The 16,291-nt window shown below is 36.0% G+C and overlaps 1 protein-coding gene and 1 long non-coding RNA gene across 6 annotated transcripts; one reads left to right on the forward strand and one right to left on the reverse strand.

Annotated features, from left to right (window-relative positions):
- Nucleotides 1-230: 230 nt before the first annotated feature.
- On the reverse strand, nt 231-11,276 carry pax9 (paired box 9). 5 transcript variants are annotated; one of them, XM_048192315.1, is made up of 4 exons: nt 11,115-11,276; nt 6,729-7,361; nt 4,618-4,757; nt 231-1,268 (listed from the first exon to the last, which is right to left on the reverse strand). In XM_048192315.1, the coding sequence occupies exons 1-4, from the start codon at nt 11,149-11,151 to the stop codon at nt 1,014-1,016; spliced, it is 1,065 nt and encodes a 354-aa protein (XP_048048272.1). In that variant the 5' UTR covers nt 11,152-11,276; the 3' UTR covers nt 231-1,013. The 5 variants fall into 5 exon arrangements, with proteins under 5 accessions (XP_048048272.1, XP_048048270.1, XP_048048271.1 ...); XM_048192313.1 differs by lacking the exon at nt 11,115-11,276 and adding an exon at nt 7,875-8,596 and having other exon boundaries at nt 6,729-7,594; XM_048192314.1 differs by lacking the exon at nt 11,115-11,276 and adding an exon at nt 7,875-8,592 and having other exon boundaries at nt 6,729-7,433.
- LOC125269371 lies at nt 4,497-4,894 on the forward strand. Its single transcript, XR_007185091.1, has 2 exons — nt 4,497-4,600; nt 4,726-4,894. It is a non-coding gene; the product is annotated as an uncharacterized LOC125269371 (long non-coding RNA).
- Nucleotides 11,277-16,291: the final 5,015 nt, after the last annotated feature.

Raw genomic sequence — 16,291 nt, forward strand, 5'->3', positions numbered from 1 at the left:
AATTTGTGATAACAAATCATGAAAATAATTTTTTAGTGTAATAATTAACTGTATGGATATATTAAACTGTAAAATTATTATTTACAGTAGTTATAATTAGTACATTTATTTTTAGGTAGTTGTAATAATATTTTTATTATTATGAAGGAGTATGGAATTATCGTTAAGAATTTTTCATCAATTTCCATAGGTGGCAAATAAATAATGAAAGAGAATTATATTGAACAGAGGTTTTTACACATGTCTCTTTTAATAAGATACATTCAATTTCATTGTGCAATGTCTGGAGGTGTGCAGCTTCACTGATCATTAATGTTGCATGAATGAATGCTCCTGTTGTCTGAATGTGCGTCAATGTCCCACATAATGCCTCTTCTCCTCTCAGCCATGTCAATTGCACTTCATTCAACGTACCTTACAATCTAATAAATAAGTGTGATAACTTTTCCCAAGAGCTCTGGCATAGTGAAACTGGTATCCAAAAAGACAAAAATGTGATTTTTATCAAAAACATTTTTAAAAAAAAAAGCAGAACATCTAAACATTTGGCCATTTTTAACACCCTGAAAAAAAAAACATTTAAATGCAAACTGATCAGTTGTTTTACATGAGCTTTGCTTATTCAATAATTTTCTTGAAAACATACAAGAACAATATATTCACAGAGAGAAGCACCAAAATTAAACTCGGGCTTGTGATGACGCAGTTTAATGAGGACTGCCAAGCGCACTGTTCTTCACTGGTAAATCCTCTGCTCAGATCAGATCGGACGAGAAGGCCTTTGCATATCCTCACTCTTGTTCTTTTTGTCCTGTGCAGACAAGTGCGAGATGCTGATATGGAGCAAGAGAATGTGGGCATTCAGAGGGGCACACGGCTTGGCCGACAAGTCTTTCATAAATATTGTAAAGCGATAAGATTGGTCCATCTAGAGAGAGCCGGGATGAAAAGGTCTATGTTGTTAACCCCATCTTTCTGTTTCTCTCTTTGACCCCCCAATGCTCCTAGAACAGTCAGAGAGCCGAGGCGGCGACCGAATGGACGGAGTCTCTCGTGGCAGCCGTGCTCTTGAAGGCCAGCGGGGTGGTGATGTCACAGCTGTGGGGAGAGAGAGCACTGCCACTGGGCGGCTGCCATGTGGGGCCGGTCACATAGGCCGACGTGGTGCCGCTGTACCCCATGTAGGGTGACACTTGGGTGGGAGGGTGGTAAGGATGGATGCTGGGAGCTGTGACATAACTGTTCACTGTGGGCAATCCATTCGGCGTCTGAAAATAGAGAGCAGTGAGCGTAAGACTTCTGGCCGTAGACCATGATAAGACAGTGGCGGGTGAATGTTAAAAATAGAAATGAAGACTTTCTTGGAGAGTCTATGAATAGGATGAGATATTAAAAGATTTGTCGGAAGCTATATCGAGGGAAATGCAAACGCAGGAATGTCTGTAACCCTTTGGCAGGATGTCAATATCAGTTCAGGATGAAAAGAATTCACCAAGGCTTTTCAACATAAAGAGAAGAAATTCTGATGCAGGGTGGTCTTTGACTACTGGAAATGTTTTCCACAGATGAAATCCTTTGTTGCAGAGTTAGGATTTGCTCATGATTTACTCATTATGACATTCTTGACCCCTAGCACTAGTACACACATGTACCAACATGCATACATACATGGATATGGTATTCATTAAACTGTAATTCATTACTTAAATAGTAAACAGCATAGAAAAAACAGTTGTATTCTGCAAAAAAAATCTATCTTTCCATATATGATTCAAGTCATGCACTAACTAACTAAAAAACGGAAGTGAAGTTAAAACCATGGCAAACATTTAAGGTCAAATCTGAGATAAAAGAAAAAAAGGAACTTTACAAATTGTAAACATCTAATGAAGAATTAACATAGATTTAAAATGATTTCAAGTAGTTGCATGAGTTCGGACACTTCGTATACCAGCGAAAAGTATGTGGATTACAGGCCTAGATGAACATGTCGAGGCGGCAGTTTTAGTAGATTTATCTTGTTTTAGTATGATTTTGACTCAAATAATCTGATTTGTACACATCGTTAATAAAGTGTCATGGTTTACCGAGCTCAGAAACAATCGTCGGAGATCATTAGATCTAAAAAAGAGCGCGAAACAGAAAAAAAATAATAAAATGTTAAATAATTATGTATTTGTGCTTTCTTTATATATTGCACCAGCAACTGTGCGTTGTTGTTGTTTATTACAGAAGATGTAGAATAATGTAAATGCATGCTGTTTTTCAAATAAATCTATATTTTGTAAAATCAGCAGTGTCCATGAGGAGCTGACGAAAATAAGCCACGACAGCCATTTTAGTCACAAAACAAAATATAGGCCTAGCAAAATTATTTATTTTCTTCAGTCGTTAACTATATTTTTTAGGGGTGTCGGTAAGCAATAATGAACAGATCGTCAATTTTAAGTTGTCAATTTTTGATATCTTCCCACATCGTAGATTATATATTTAATATTTAATTAAGTACACTTGATGTAAGTCCGCTTAAATGATGTTTCTGTTTATTGTGTTTGTTAATGAACCATGTTATCACGCTGTGTCCAGATAATTCAAATATAGACATATAATAGCGCGTTGTGCTTTATTATTGGTTAAGATAGTTGAATATTTGCATTTGGGGTAAAACTTTAGTGTTGTAATGTTCAGTTTATCATTAATAACTTTGAATATTTTATTATTAGTCTATACCTTCACTTGTAAATGTAAAAGAAATCGTGTCAATTCAGTAATGAGAGGCGCATAACACAATGTGCATTGATTAAAATCGTCTGAATGACGATTAATTTCCAGTGACCCTGCTTGGTTTTTAATCATATTTTTTGGTTTCAAGTTATCGGGCGTTCTGACAGATACAAACATCTTATTTAAACCACAGCAATTTATCTGTTTGCTGTCCTCGTTTATTGCGTAATCCAGTCTGACTCGTGATATTTAATCATTTATCCAAGATGACAGACTCAAACATTCGGTAGTCAATGCTATTCATCATCTCTCTAAAGGTTGCAATTTTCATTTCTTAAGCAAACTCTCACTCTAACTTTTAGGTTTTGATCAGTACACGCATAATTTACGGCAAAACAATGTTTCATCGTCGGTAATAAAGATTTATTCCATCGTATTCTTTCTGAAACACATTAATCTCTAAAACCCACAATAAACGATTAGTCACTCTGTTTGTTGCTGCCCAGCAGTGAGCGAATAAATAAGTCGACTGCACCGGATGGCACGCGCGTTATCCGCGCGCACTCTCCCCTCTCATTCCAGCACATGATCAGGTAGAAACCGGTGCGGGAGTTTCTTAAATATAAAAACATTTGTCTTTCACATGTCGGCACGGCGCTTAAGTGTACAACACTAGTATGCAGAACAACCAGCCATGAGCCAAAGAGGTTTCCATAATAGCCTCTTAATAATAACACTAATGACAATAATGATGATATAATATCTGTCCGAGTATTGCCCTCATGTAAAACATATGGAGGTAAGAGGTTGAGCAATCCAAAAATTTCTGGTGAATATTAAATTTAGAGAACAGAAATCATTTTAATAATGTATAAGTATTAAAGAATAATAGAATGCATATTTGTTGAATATGCTCGGTGGCTTCAAGGGGAAATGTGCATTAAAAAAAACAAAGAAAGCCACTTTTAAAATGTATTATTTATTTATTATTATTTACATGTGTAAAGCAATGGTTTAAAGCCTTAATGAAAGATAAGTGATAAGTCTTTGAGCCGTACACAAAATATTTACAGATTTAAACAGAGTTATAGAACAATTAAGCATAAACTATTGATTTTTAAAATAACAATAATAATATCTAACTTTAATGTTCTATTTTTTCGGCTCGTTTTGGATATGTACGTGTTACATAGAAATAGTAAATCATTTATCTCGACAAAATGATTTTCTTAAGAAATACAAAAATGTGTTAAATAATACAAAAACATATTTTGACTATGAAGTAAAACAAACGTTTATGACCACTAAACTAATAATTCAAGTATATTTTAAGAGTTTCTTAATCAGTAAAAGCAGAATAAAAAAATATTGATTAAATGTTTAAAAACTGCAAAATATCGGATCAAAACGTTTATTGAAATTTTATTTGTCAAAGAATTCCACTCAGTATCACGCTCTCAAATGAAAAGTTTTGATGAATACGAATACATTTTGATTCATGGGTATTACACGCATAAATTCGCATTGTACAAAAAGCCTTCAAGAGTCATGCCTACACATTAACAGCTGTGCGAAAACAGACACAAGTAAATATACACGTTTTAATTAAAACATTATTTTTAATTAAAACGTGCGATACTACATATAAATGTAAATACTTATCAAAAAATGAAACCCAGTAACCAACACTTTGCACAAGGCCTCATATGTCCGCCCACGCCAAAGAAACACAACACACACACACACACACACACAATGCCAAAAATAAAAAAAATAAAAAGTTATGGATTTTATGTCTTCTTTACAATGACTATTAATTTACTGAATCAGGTTTTCTGTTTGTTCCAGATTGGGTTTGATTGTTTTTATGGTTAAGGTAGGTGACTTCTTTACCTGTGTGTATTTTGCTTCAGGTTCTAAGTGAGGCTTATCCACACCATTGACTAGTGGAGAATTCGCTGGTGAGAAATTACTCCTGTTAATAGCTCTCCATTCTTCTAGTTTGGCGCTGGGAAAGGACGGACTGTCACTAACTGGGGGGCAAAACAGAGACATGGAAGACTGGAGTCAGACAGGACAAGCGTGGGGAGCAGAACTGCCACATGAAGAACTTATTCAGTACAGTCTGCTGCACTGCCAACCATCTCACCAGACCTACTAAACACAAAAACTGCTGTATCACATATAGTGTGTGTGTGTGTATTTATATTATTAGCGTGTGAAGTATGTATCGTAAAGGATCAGACACGTTTTTCATAAGCAAATAATGACGTAATGTTCGCATGTTTTTCAATCAGGTAAGTAAAATCCGAAAGTCCGTTCAAACGAATATGTAGAAAGACATTAAAATCTGAATTTATGTTGTTCATTCATCAGATGAGGCTCACACTGTCATGGCGTCCTTCGGAACATTTACTCAGCGTCTTCCTGGGAGGACAAATTAGATTTACTTTAACCGTTTCCCCTTTGTGCCTGATGGATATTATATTATACACGGTTCCTAAAGTCTGAAATTGGAAAAGCAAGCCCACCAGTGTTGTAACCTGAGAGGACCACAAAGTAGATTTCCCTCTGCCTTCAAAAGATCTTTGTATTGTTTCACAAACAGGAATAGGCCTACGATGCAACATTTTTAGTATGTACTTTAGAGTTTCATTTATGCAATTATGCAATCGACTGTACGAGATCCGTTTAGTTAGTCTCTTACTTAAAAAGGTCGATTAGGGTAAACAAATCTACAGTTACATAGACCAAATCTAATTAAAATGCATGCTTAGCATGAAGACCAGATGATGTCTGAGCATGAACAACCATTACTCAGTGTCAATGTGTGTGTGTGTGTGTGTGTGTGTGAGAGAGAGAGAGAGAGAGAGAGAGAGAGAGAGAGAGAGAGTCCCATTGGTTGTAACTGAGCTCTAAATGATGACAATGTCCAAAACATTCTTCCTGTCAAACCGTCATCGAAAGTAGGTCTATTTATTTGGGGATGTTTTTCGGTGTTTGAGTCACTAATGTTGTTGCACGCTACACCTTACTGAGTGTAGCCAACATCATACTTTATTTAGGTTTTCAAAAGCTGCCGTAAACATCTGCTAATCATTTGGAAATACATTAATGGTTTATAAAGGCCGCCTAAATGCAATATCCTCCTCTGCGTTTGAAGCATTATTGTCAACACTGCCTTTGAAAACATAGGCAACGAACTACAATTAAATATAGGACAGGCTGCGGCCTTCACACGTTACTGTACTGAAAACACACCACATAGGAACAGACAAAGCGATTTTAAAGAGGTGTATTTAGTGTGATCCAATTTCCATAACATCGACGTCTCAGATTAATTTTATATTGCTTGAAAGAAATCGTGATAGGCTAATAATTGAAAATGCTAAATTCAAGCGATTGCGTTGCGTAATGAAAAGCATTGCTGTGTAGGCTTTCGAAAGTATTGTTTTGTAATGAGTTCAAATGAGTTGAGAAAAATCATGTAAAGTTTGGCCTAGTGTTGTAACACTGCTAGCTTTAAACACCTAATTGCTCATTTAGATTTTTTTCCCGCTCTGCTGCGTCGACTTTTTTTTTTTTTTTGTCCAAAATATTCCACATACGCCGACTAATTATTACTAAAAGCCCTAAACCATGTGTTTCAATGCAAACACTGAGCTTCTGCACAAATTCCAGCAGTCTGTCTGTATCATGCCATTTGCTGTATATATATATATATATATATATATATATATATATTTTTTTGCCTCCTTTTTTTCCTGCAGATGTGCCGATATGTGATAATAATTGAGTCAAATTCTGTTCTTATATTTTGATCTTTCAATCACTACCCAAAACGCCTCTTTTAATTTTTTCGCTGTTACACACAAACATAGCCTACACAAATCTCACACACGCTTTGACAGGCCTTGTCTTTTGACAGGAAAGGTATATTTTCGCATGCCCCCACACACTCACACGAACTTTCTTTTACCAAAAACTGAGAGGATGATGCTTACTTTGCTGCTCCGTTATTGATCGAATGCCCAGAATATCTGTTACAGAATGAGAGGAAGGCCATATCCTATGCATTGCCATGTGTCCAGGAAGAGTAGGCATGCCAGGCGGAGTTGGTACTTTAGTCCCAGTGGCTCCGATCGGAGTTGGATACGAGTACAGGTGGTTGTAAGGTAGGGTGGGTTGAGGCTGAGGATGGGGGGCCTGTTTGCTCGACTCGTACTGGTTCTGTTGAGACAGATTTCCGATCTTGTTGCGGAGAATCCTACTGATCGAGCTGACGGATGGCAGATTGAATTTATCGCACACACCGTCCGCGAGCAGTCTGTCTCGAATCTCCCAAGCGAAAATGCCAGGGTCCCGTTGCTTGTAAGTCCTAATGTGCTTGACTACGGTTGGGGTCGTGACCCTTGGTTTACTGCCACCAATTGCGCCGGGAAGTATTGAGCCGGTTTCGTTGTACCGAGCCAGAATCTTGCTCACACAGCCGTGAGAGACGCGGAGCTGCCTGCTGATGTCGCAAGGCCTGATGCCTAGTTGGGCCAGCTCTACTATCCTGAGCCGGATGGCATTGGGTAGGGGTCTTCCGTTCACAAAAACACCGCCTAGCTGGTTCACCTCCCCAAAGGCTGGCTCTAGTGATGCAGATATATGAAGAAAAAAAGAATTGCAAAAATCATCAGATTTTACCAGGCCCTGAACCGCGTCTGAAACAGAAAACCTACGGATAAATGTTTCAGTAAAACTTTGGATTATCTTTCTGCTGCATTGAATCATACGTTGTTGTTGTTTTTTTTTTTTTTTTTTTTTTTTTTTTTTTTTTTTCAGTTTAATGCAATGAGCTGAACAAAAAGTCACTCTACAAATTCTGCAAACAGGAAAAAAAAACACAACGTTACTACATTCTTTTACACGTAGGTCATAATAAACGAAATTGCACATTCAGTAGGCTAGTTTTTGGACGCGATTAAGCTCATTCGCGGCAAAGTGCCATTCTATTCCCCGAAATGACGGTCAAAGCATCAGTCAGTTTAACAGTTTGAGTCGAGACCTGAACCATATATTACTAAATTGTCTAACCGCTTCGCCCCCCAAAAGTGTTTATGCATGCCCGTTCCCATGTGGGAAACATGAAATATGGATCTTACCCATTGCGTTTAGCCTCCCGAGGAAAAAAGAAACTTCAGTATGCTGTCCTGTTCTGACCTGTTCCGAGTCCAGTTTAGCTGATCTTTATTGCACCGAAGCCGATGTGAATGAAAATTAAGCGTCCGAGACGGATGCAATACCGATTAGCTGCAAGAGAGGAAAATTCGCCTTCTGTTTCCTGATGGCAGGGAGCACAGGCTTACATTTCAATCCCAGAAAATGATGGGCTGGCCCTTTACACATGTCTCCAAAGCGAGGTGCTGCCAGCCAATGAAACCGCGCGTTTTTTCCCATGGTGTTTTTCTATTGGCTGACAGATTTGACATGACAGGCGTTTGCACCGGCGTAAGCTCGCTTTTGAGGGTTACCCGAGTGTTGGTTTTCTTTTTAGACAGATCTAAGAATGGTAAGTGTTTGCAACATTGCACTGTAATTTTGTTTCATAAGCATAATTCTAATTATTTCGTCGACTACTAGAGCAAAGGAGAAATGTGCGGGCTTTTTTTTCTAAACATGGGCCCTGTGATTTATTCTGATGTCATTTAAATTGCTCTTAATACGCGTCCGATTTATTAAGGGATCGTGTAATAATAATTAAAAACGTCATCTTTACAAATGCATTTTTAGTTTGTGGTAGGCTATAGTTCCAAAACCAACGATTAGACGTGCTGATTTTGATCTGAAGAAAAAAAAATAATAATAAGACGGGTTAAATAAGTGGCAATAAACAGTCGTTTTATGCTATTGTTATTTATTTAGCTTTATTTTACATTAAACTGCTGATGCTTTACATACCCCAAAAGTTATTTTGTATGAACCCTTCATTGACATTTCTGTCACAATGTGGTGACGAAAATATAAATGATTTGACGAGATTTTTACGCTTTTATTTTCATTGGATTATGATTCCATGGCAAAGTAATCATGGACCAGTGAAGTCTTCGTCAAAGTGACGACGACGACGTATAACAAACTAGTCCGGTGTTTGTTTGATGCTGTGGATATCAATAATTGTGAGCAATCAGGTAACAAATTGGCCTAATGTTAAAGTAATATATAGGCTATTTAATCAATAAATTCTGTTTTCTAAGTGGTCTGTACACATATATGAAACGTTTATCTTTTTTTAAACCCGTGTATTATAATAATCATGTTTTCGTGTTATATCTGTATTATTAAGCTGCTAGTATTTAATACATTTTATGTTAAAACGTAAAAATTATTTGAATATGTCAGGTGTAGAAGTATGGCGTTGTTTAGCTGCGCTCAGGCCTGTTTGAACAGTATGACAGCCACTGCAAAGATAGTGGAACATTATTTGTATTATTGTTGTTTCCTGTTTACTTAAGAGACTTGGGCCATTTCATGGTTTCCCCTATTAGCATTTGGTTTTCTCTTGCCTTTTAGAGTATTTCTATCTCAAATCTCACTCTTTACCGGGTTCGAATCTCGAAGTTAATCGAGCTTATTTTCTTATTTTGTATCCGTTTCACAAATTTTTGTATGACTAAAGAATTAATTAGTGTTCAGTTATACGCATTTTAATGTTGTCCCAAAAGTAATTAATTTTCGATGAATCTATTGCATGTACATTTTGACGTTCTCTACCCATAGCGGTGTCTTCTTCTGGGCTGATGTTAAGGCCCATCTCCTCTGTTCCACCACTCACTAAAACGATTTATAGCCTATTTGATGAGATTCTTTAAATCACCCAAATAACAATGTTTCTAATCTATCTATGGAGGGAGATTCAAAACATGTGCGTTAATATCAAACTGAAGAACTACCACCAAAGTAAACACCAGGTTTGGCTTGTTTGTGTCTTCAGCCGAGTGAGGGGACAAAACAAATGTGGACTATAGGGAACTCCGAAAGAAAACAGATTAAACATGATCGCATGCTGTGTTGTTTAGGCGAAGTGTCTCTGGAGACGCATGAAAAGCGGGCGAAAATACGATTACTATCCTCCAGTTGGGATATCTTGAAGCATTTTAAGTATTGGTTTACTCTAATACACTACTGTATTTAATGTTCTCTTGCGTCTTTTGCTGTGATGGCAGAAAGAGAGCATAAATCCAGCGCAATAACTGACCACCGAAAGATAGAGAAAGGGTTTCGTTAATGAGGTGTAAAGACTGATGTGAAAGGCAGCCTGCTTCTGTCACACTTTCCGCCTTTGCGTGGGAAGGACCCATGATATTAGACTCTTTACAGTGGCTATATCCAAGACAACATTAACTTCTTGGATATAGTCCACAAATGAATTATAAAAACAAAATATATAATTAGAAACGTAGTATTTTGTGTAGTTGCAATATGTTAAAATACATTTTATTGAAGCACGCAGGAGATATACCTTTATTATTTTATGCAGTTGTTTTGGAATAGGAAATAACGTGATAAGGGTGATTGGGACACTTTTTGCCATTGAGATGACTTGGAAAAAGTGTCCCAATCTACCTGAATTCACCCAACTTGACATTTGAATAGGATACCTTATATTTGAATAGTATATGTGTTGTGACCCTGGACCACAAAACCAGTCATAAGTCGCACAGGTATATTTGTTAAAATGATCGATTTTTCTTTTATGCCAAAAATCATTAGGATATTAAGTAAAGATCATGTTCCATGAAGATATTTTGTAAATTTCCTACCGTAAATATATCAAAAAATATTTTTGTGAGTGGATATGCATTGCAAAGGACTTCATTTGGACAACTTTAAAGGCGATTTTCTCAATATTTTGATTTTTTTGCACCCTCAGATTCGAGATATTAAAATAGTTGTATCTCAGCCAAATATTGTCATATCCTAACAAACCATACATCAATGGAAAGCTTTCAGATGGTGTATAAATCTCAATTTCCAAAAATTAACACTTGTGTCTGGTTTTGTGGTCCATGGTTCATGTTAGTAAGTCCTTTGTATAATTGCATAAATGCATAATTTCTGGCATCGGTTTTTATTTGTAATTTATTGTTAACTCGTTATAATTTATTAGACAAGAACATGTTACGATGTAGAACAATATGTTCTACATCGTAAATATTGCTTGATTATCGCCGGTTGCTATGCTGAGGAAGTCTTGGAGTAGGTACACAGCCATGCAGTTTACTTTAAGCTCGAGCTGCACAGACTGGTCACAGTAATGTTTATTTGATTGAATTCTGTGTCTTTCTTTTGAAGATTTAAAGGGATAGTTCACCCAAAGATAAAAATCCTCATCATTTACTCACCAAACTTGTTTGACTTTCTTTCTTCTGCGGAACACATAAGAATATATTATAAAGAATGTTGGTAACTAACCATTTAGCACGTTCATTTTTATATGGACAAACAAAACCCTGAAACGTTTCTCAAAATATCTTCTTTTGTGTTCCACGGAAGATATGAAGTCATGCAGGTTTGGAACGACATTAGGGTGAGGAAATGATGACGGAATTTTCTTTTCTTCTTTTTTTAATGTGAAGATGGTCCACAACAAGTCAGTTTAAGTAAAAAGATTTCAACACTCTGGATGACGCATCACACCATCACGCACCATTAATAAATAGTCAATTACATACATGTTTTTGTGTGGTTTTGAGTATTTCGATGACGTTAAATGTTATATAGATTAAAACGAATATATTTCATATAAATGGGTCGTTTTTTTCTGACACACCCCAAAAGGTAATTTGTGTTCATTTCAGACCACAACTCAAACTCGTTTTCGTTTGGAAATGTGCGAAGAATCACAAGTGCAACTTAATATTTTCTTATTCGTCGCAAGAGAAATCCATCATGCTGTCAAAAAAAAAAAAAAAAAAAAAAGATTAATATTTTTAATTAAATATTATTATACATTGTATTTAAAATCGCTTATGTGATCAACAGAAAATAACGGTTTGATTTCAAACGCTACAATATTATAACAATAATAATAGTTATTATTGTTATTTAACAAAAATTGTGAAGCCGATGAGGGTGTATTATAAAAAGAAGCAAAGCTGAAATGATACGCTTGATCTTAAAGACTGGTCGCACACATGACACATGGTCCGAGAGGGTGGAAGTCAGGAGTTTATTTTGACTCATTACACACATCTCATGCGCTCATTACTCTTGAAAGCATCTGACCCTCTGATAGTAATGACTTTGTACATTAAGAGTAGTTAATCTCGTTTTAAGAAGCACGCTCCAAGAATTTCAGGACTAGAAATTAGGAGAACTCTGAATGTGTGAGTGATTTCAATCATCTCCTCTCCTCTGTGTTCTTTAGCCGATGCCATCAGTCAATATCCAGCTGACTGTGGGGGGCCATGATGAGCAGACCTGACGGATGAACGCAAAAGAAAATAAGTGATTCTACGACGAGCATGCACATTTACCCTAGGTGATAAAATGTTTGAAAAGATTCATTGTTTTGAACTTACTTGAGGGGCTACGACAGTGTTTTGATACGGTCTTGAAAATGTGAGGCTTCTCATTCGTAAACATACGGAACGGAAAGTGCATGGTTTGAGTCAGTGTCATCCACTCTTTAGGCACTGGACCAATGTAATTGTTCAAATACCAAGATACCAATTGAGACACAAGTGTTTACCCACCTCTGAAGAAACATTCGCAGCGGTCGCTAACATATCTTTATTTAGGCTGTACACTCGTCTCGCTTGTGTCTGTGTGGAACATTAGTTCGGGTGTGTGATGAAAATAGCTTTCAAAGGCAGTCCAGAAATATTATATAGCCTGCTATTTCACTAAGGGGGGAAATGGACTTGGTTTTGCATGGTCATTTGACAAAAGCAATTGTTATAGAGACATGTTTTCAATTGCTCGGCCTTCTGAAGTTTGTGCTTGGACATTTAAATGTGAGAATGCACAAAAACGACCAAACATTGCTGAAGAAACAATCAGTTGTAATCTCTCAAACAGTCAAAAAAGAAACATCATAATAAATGATTAAATCCTACCTAATCAAACTATGAACGTAAGTAGGCCTATGTTTGATCAAATCACAAATATTTTTAAGTCATTGCGAGAATCATGTTAAGACTTAAATGCATTTTGTTGCGTTATCTAAACGAGACATGATATTTGGGGTATTTGGGCCGACAGACGAGCCTGTTCGCTTGATTTTAAATGGCATGTGAACAGTGGCGAGTTTCGCTAAGAATATGTAAAACGTCTTAATATTTTATATCTGGAAGTATATTGTATAAAGAAGCTCTTCATACTTTCAGTTATTTCAATGTATGATCCGATTATAGTCGTGACAGTAAACAATATATACAACGGAATGTGTTTTTGACTTGACAATACTTTTTATTTTAGCTAAATTTCTAAAGAAATGTCTTTAGAAAAAAAAAAAAAAAAAGTATTCACCCATTCCGGCTTCGCTCGTTTTAATTTATGCAATCATGTATTCCCCGAAAAAGACAATTGTCTGCTGTTAGAGAGTTATTGCGTATCATCACATAGCCTACGTTCCTATTTATCATTATTACAGCATCAATCTAATGTCATTCGTAACTCTCATCGTGATAAATATAGGTTATAAGTAGTCTACAATCTTAAAAATAAAGTTTCCAAATGGCCTTTCACAGCAGTGCCATAGAAGAACAATTCTGGGCTCCTCAAAGAACATTGTCAACAGTTCTTAAAAGAAACATATTTTCAGTTGAAGATCATTTTTTGAAAAATCTAAAGAACCTTTTTCTTATATAAAGAACCTTGGAACAATGGAAAGGTTCCATGGATGTCAAAGGTTCTTTATGGAACGATCGATGCCAATAAAGAACCTTTATTTTTAAAAGTGTGTATGTGAATGTGTAATTTTAACTGTCAATCAAATGTTATCACATAAATCAAAACATTAGGCTTCGGGGTCTGCCACGAAACTAAAAAGATGTCTCGAGAGAAAAACAGAGTTATCTGTTAGGCCAACCGTGGTAGGACTTCCCAGATGAGTCACTGAGAAATGTGGGCCCAGTTTTTCTATATGGTCACGTTCTGCTCTAGCAATGATTGCATGTCACAAGCATCAATACTGCGTTTTTTTTACGTGTTCTTTAAAAAGTGTTTAATTGGTCGCATGGATTAATATAATAATAAGGAAGTGAAATAAGATAGGTTAAACGAATCAATTATTACTGAGGCTATAGAGTAAGTATATAGGCTATAATCTATAAGCTATATCTATAGCCTATAGGCTAAGACTCAAAAAAAGCTTAAATTACATATGAATAACAGTTTTATTATTCTGCCTGTTATAATGATTGTAAGTAGTGGAGAGCTGACTTTGATTATGTTGTTACATAAATTATCCGTTAGACATAAAAAAAAAAAATGTCTGGATTGCATTAGGCTACTCAATTAGCATTTATCATTTAAGATGCCATTTAAAAGGATCAATTGATAACCATAACTTTTATCTACGAAGTGGAAATGACACCATTAAAATGTTTTGCATGTTAACACCTCTAAAAATTGGACTACTGCTGTAATTTAAATCCGGCAGTAATGAGGACTTTCGCAGATTAACGATTTGTGTTTCGGGGCCAGTTCGGGATTTATAGCGGGACAAACCAACAATATTTACGACGGATGGTTTTAAGCGTCGATCACAACGACAGCTTTTAGTTTCTTCACCTGTATTTGATTAGCATTAAATATTACATTTCAGTGTAGTTCACCTTATTTTTTTATTTTTTATTTTTTGTAATAAAAAAACGGACACGAAAGATTCAATTTCATATTCCAGAAAAATTATTAATTACGACAAATTGTACACGAGAATGGAAAACTTTAAATTCAACTTACAAAAATGTGTACACCATGCGTAGTCAATGTACTTTGGTTTACTTTTTTAAATTAAAATTTCCATCTCTTCTTTGCGTTTGTGCCATTTTAGAGATAATGTTTAAAAGGCATTATAGTGTCATTTTGACATTCTTCAAAAAAAAAAAAAAAAAAAAAAAAAAAAAAATACTAGATGGCATGCCTCAGTTTCTACTCTATTTAACCTGTTATTTGTCGCATAGGAAAACTTTCCAATGCAATCTCAGGATTTAATGTCCATTTTAACATATCCAGGGTAGGACAATGATGGGGAAGTAGCTCCGCCTGCTGTTTACTTTGCGCTAGTACATGGATGAGAAAAAGAGGATGCGCACACGGATACGTGTAACTTAGAATCCTACTGCACGTTGTTTAACATTGACTACAAAAATGTTAATCGTTTATAGAGAGATTCATCAACTTCACATACAGAGGGAGTAGTGAAACTAACATTGTGTTTAGCTGAGTAGGACAAAGTGTGCAAAAGACTGAGACAAAATTACATGTATTTCAGGTATGCTGTACTTCTTTGGGAGCAGTAATGGTATAATTTTTGACATTGGGTTAATATCACATAGTGGCAAAATTTACCCTAATTTCCCTTACATGCTGTCATAGAAACCATACAGGTTTACAGATAACTTAAAAAAAAAAATAGGCTAAACAAACAAACCAACAAGCAAAGGCAAAACTGAAAACTGAATGTTTTTACCAGAGGGTTATACAGAAGAACATCTCTGACCGTACGTGTTTTGATTAGAAGATCACAGAAGATCCCATTTCTGTCAGATACAGTGTTTCCAAATCCTGGTCCTGGAGCACCCCCAACAGGTGATTCATATTAGAATAAACCATAAAATATTGTCTTGTTGAAAATGATAGGCCTGTAGTTTTGTTTTAGGCTACTGTACAGTGTTTCCGTCAAACTACTATTTTTACAGTTCAATCTGGAAATTGTTACACATTTTTTTTATAACATTGCGCAGAAATGTAAAAAGTTTTAATGAGAAGAGACTGTCATTTCATGAACAGATAGTGATTATTAACAAATAGAGCTTGTCCTGGCCTCTTCATACTAAGTGCATTTCTGGAAAAAAAATGAACGAAAGTTCTTTACTTCGCAAGAACTCTCTTTAAAACTGAGATTCATTGGTGTCGGGAAGTTTTCCAAAGCATCATAACTTGTATGCTGTATAGCATTGTAGACGTATGAGTGCTCTGAGAACAGTGTTGTGCATCTATTGCCTGGGTCATCACGTAAATTTAAGAACAAGCTCAGACCATTCATCAGTCATCATAAGTCACTGATGTGTAAATTCAACTGATATTACTTGAATGTTTAACGATTTAGCCCCGACAAAGGGGTTCGTAAATTATTTAGAAAATGGCATTTTTTAATATAAATTATTTAAATTCTGTTCATTCTTTTTGAAACAGGCCGTTTTGGTAAGACTATTAGGACTCGTCCCTTTTTAAAATAAGCGGCCCACGTTTCAGCTCTGTCACACCCATGAACTATGACTTACTTGCTGACACGCCCATGGACCGCCCACTGTCTGTTAAATGGGTGCGCATCTCTGAAGTTGTGCATGAT

Source organism: Megalobrama amblycephala, linkage group LG5 (genome assembly GCF_018812025.1).
Source record: "Megalobrama amblycephala isolate DHTTF-2021 linkage group LG5, ASM1881202v1, whole genome shotgun sequence".
Taxonomy (NCBI): Eukaryota; Metazoa; Chordata; class Actinopteri; order Cypriniformes; family Xenocyprididae; genus Megalobrama; species Megalobrama amblycephala.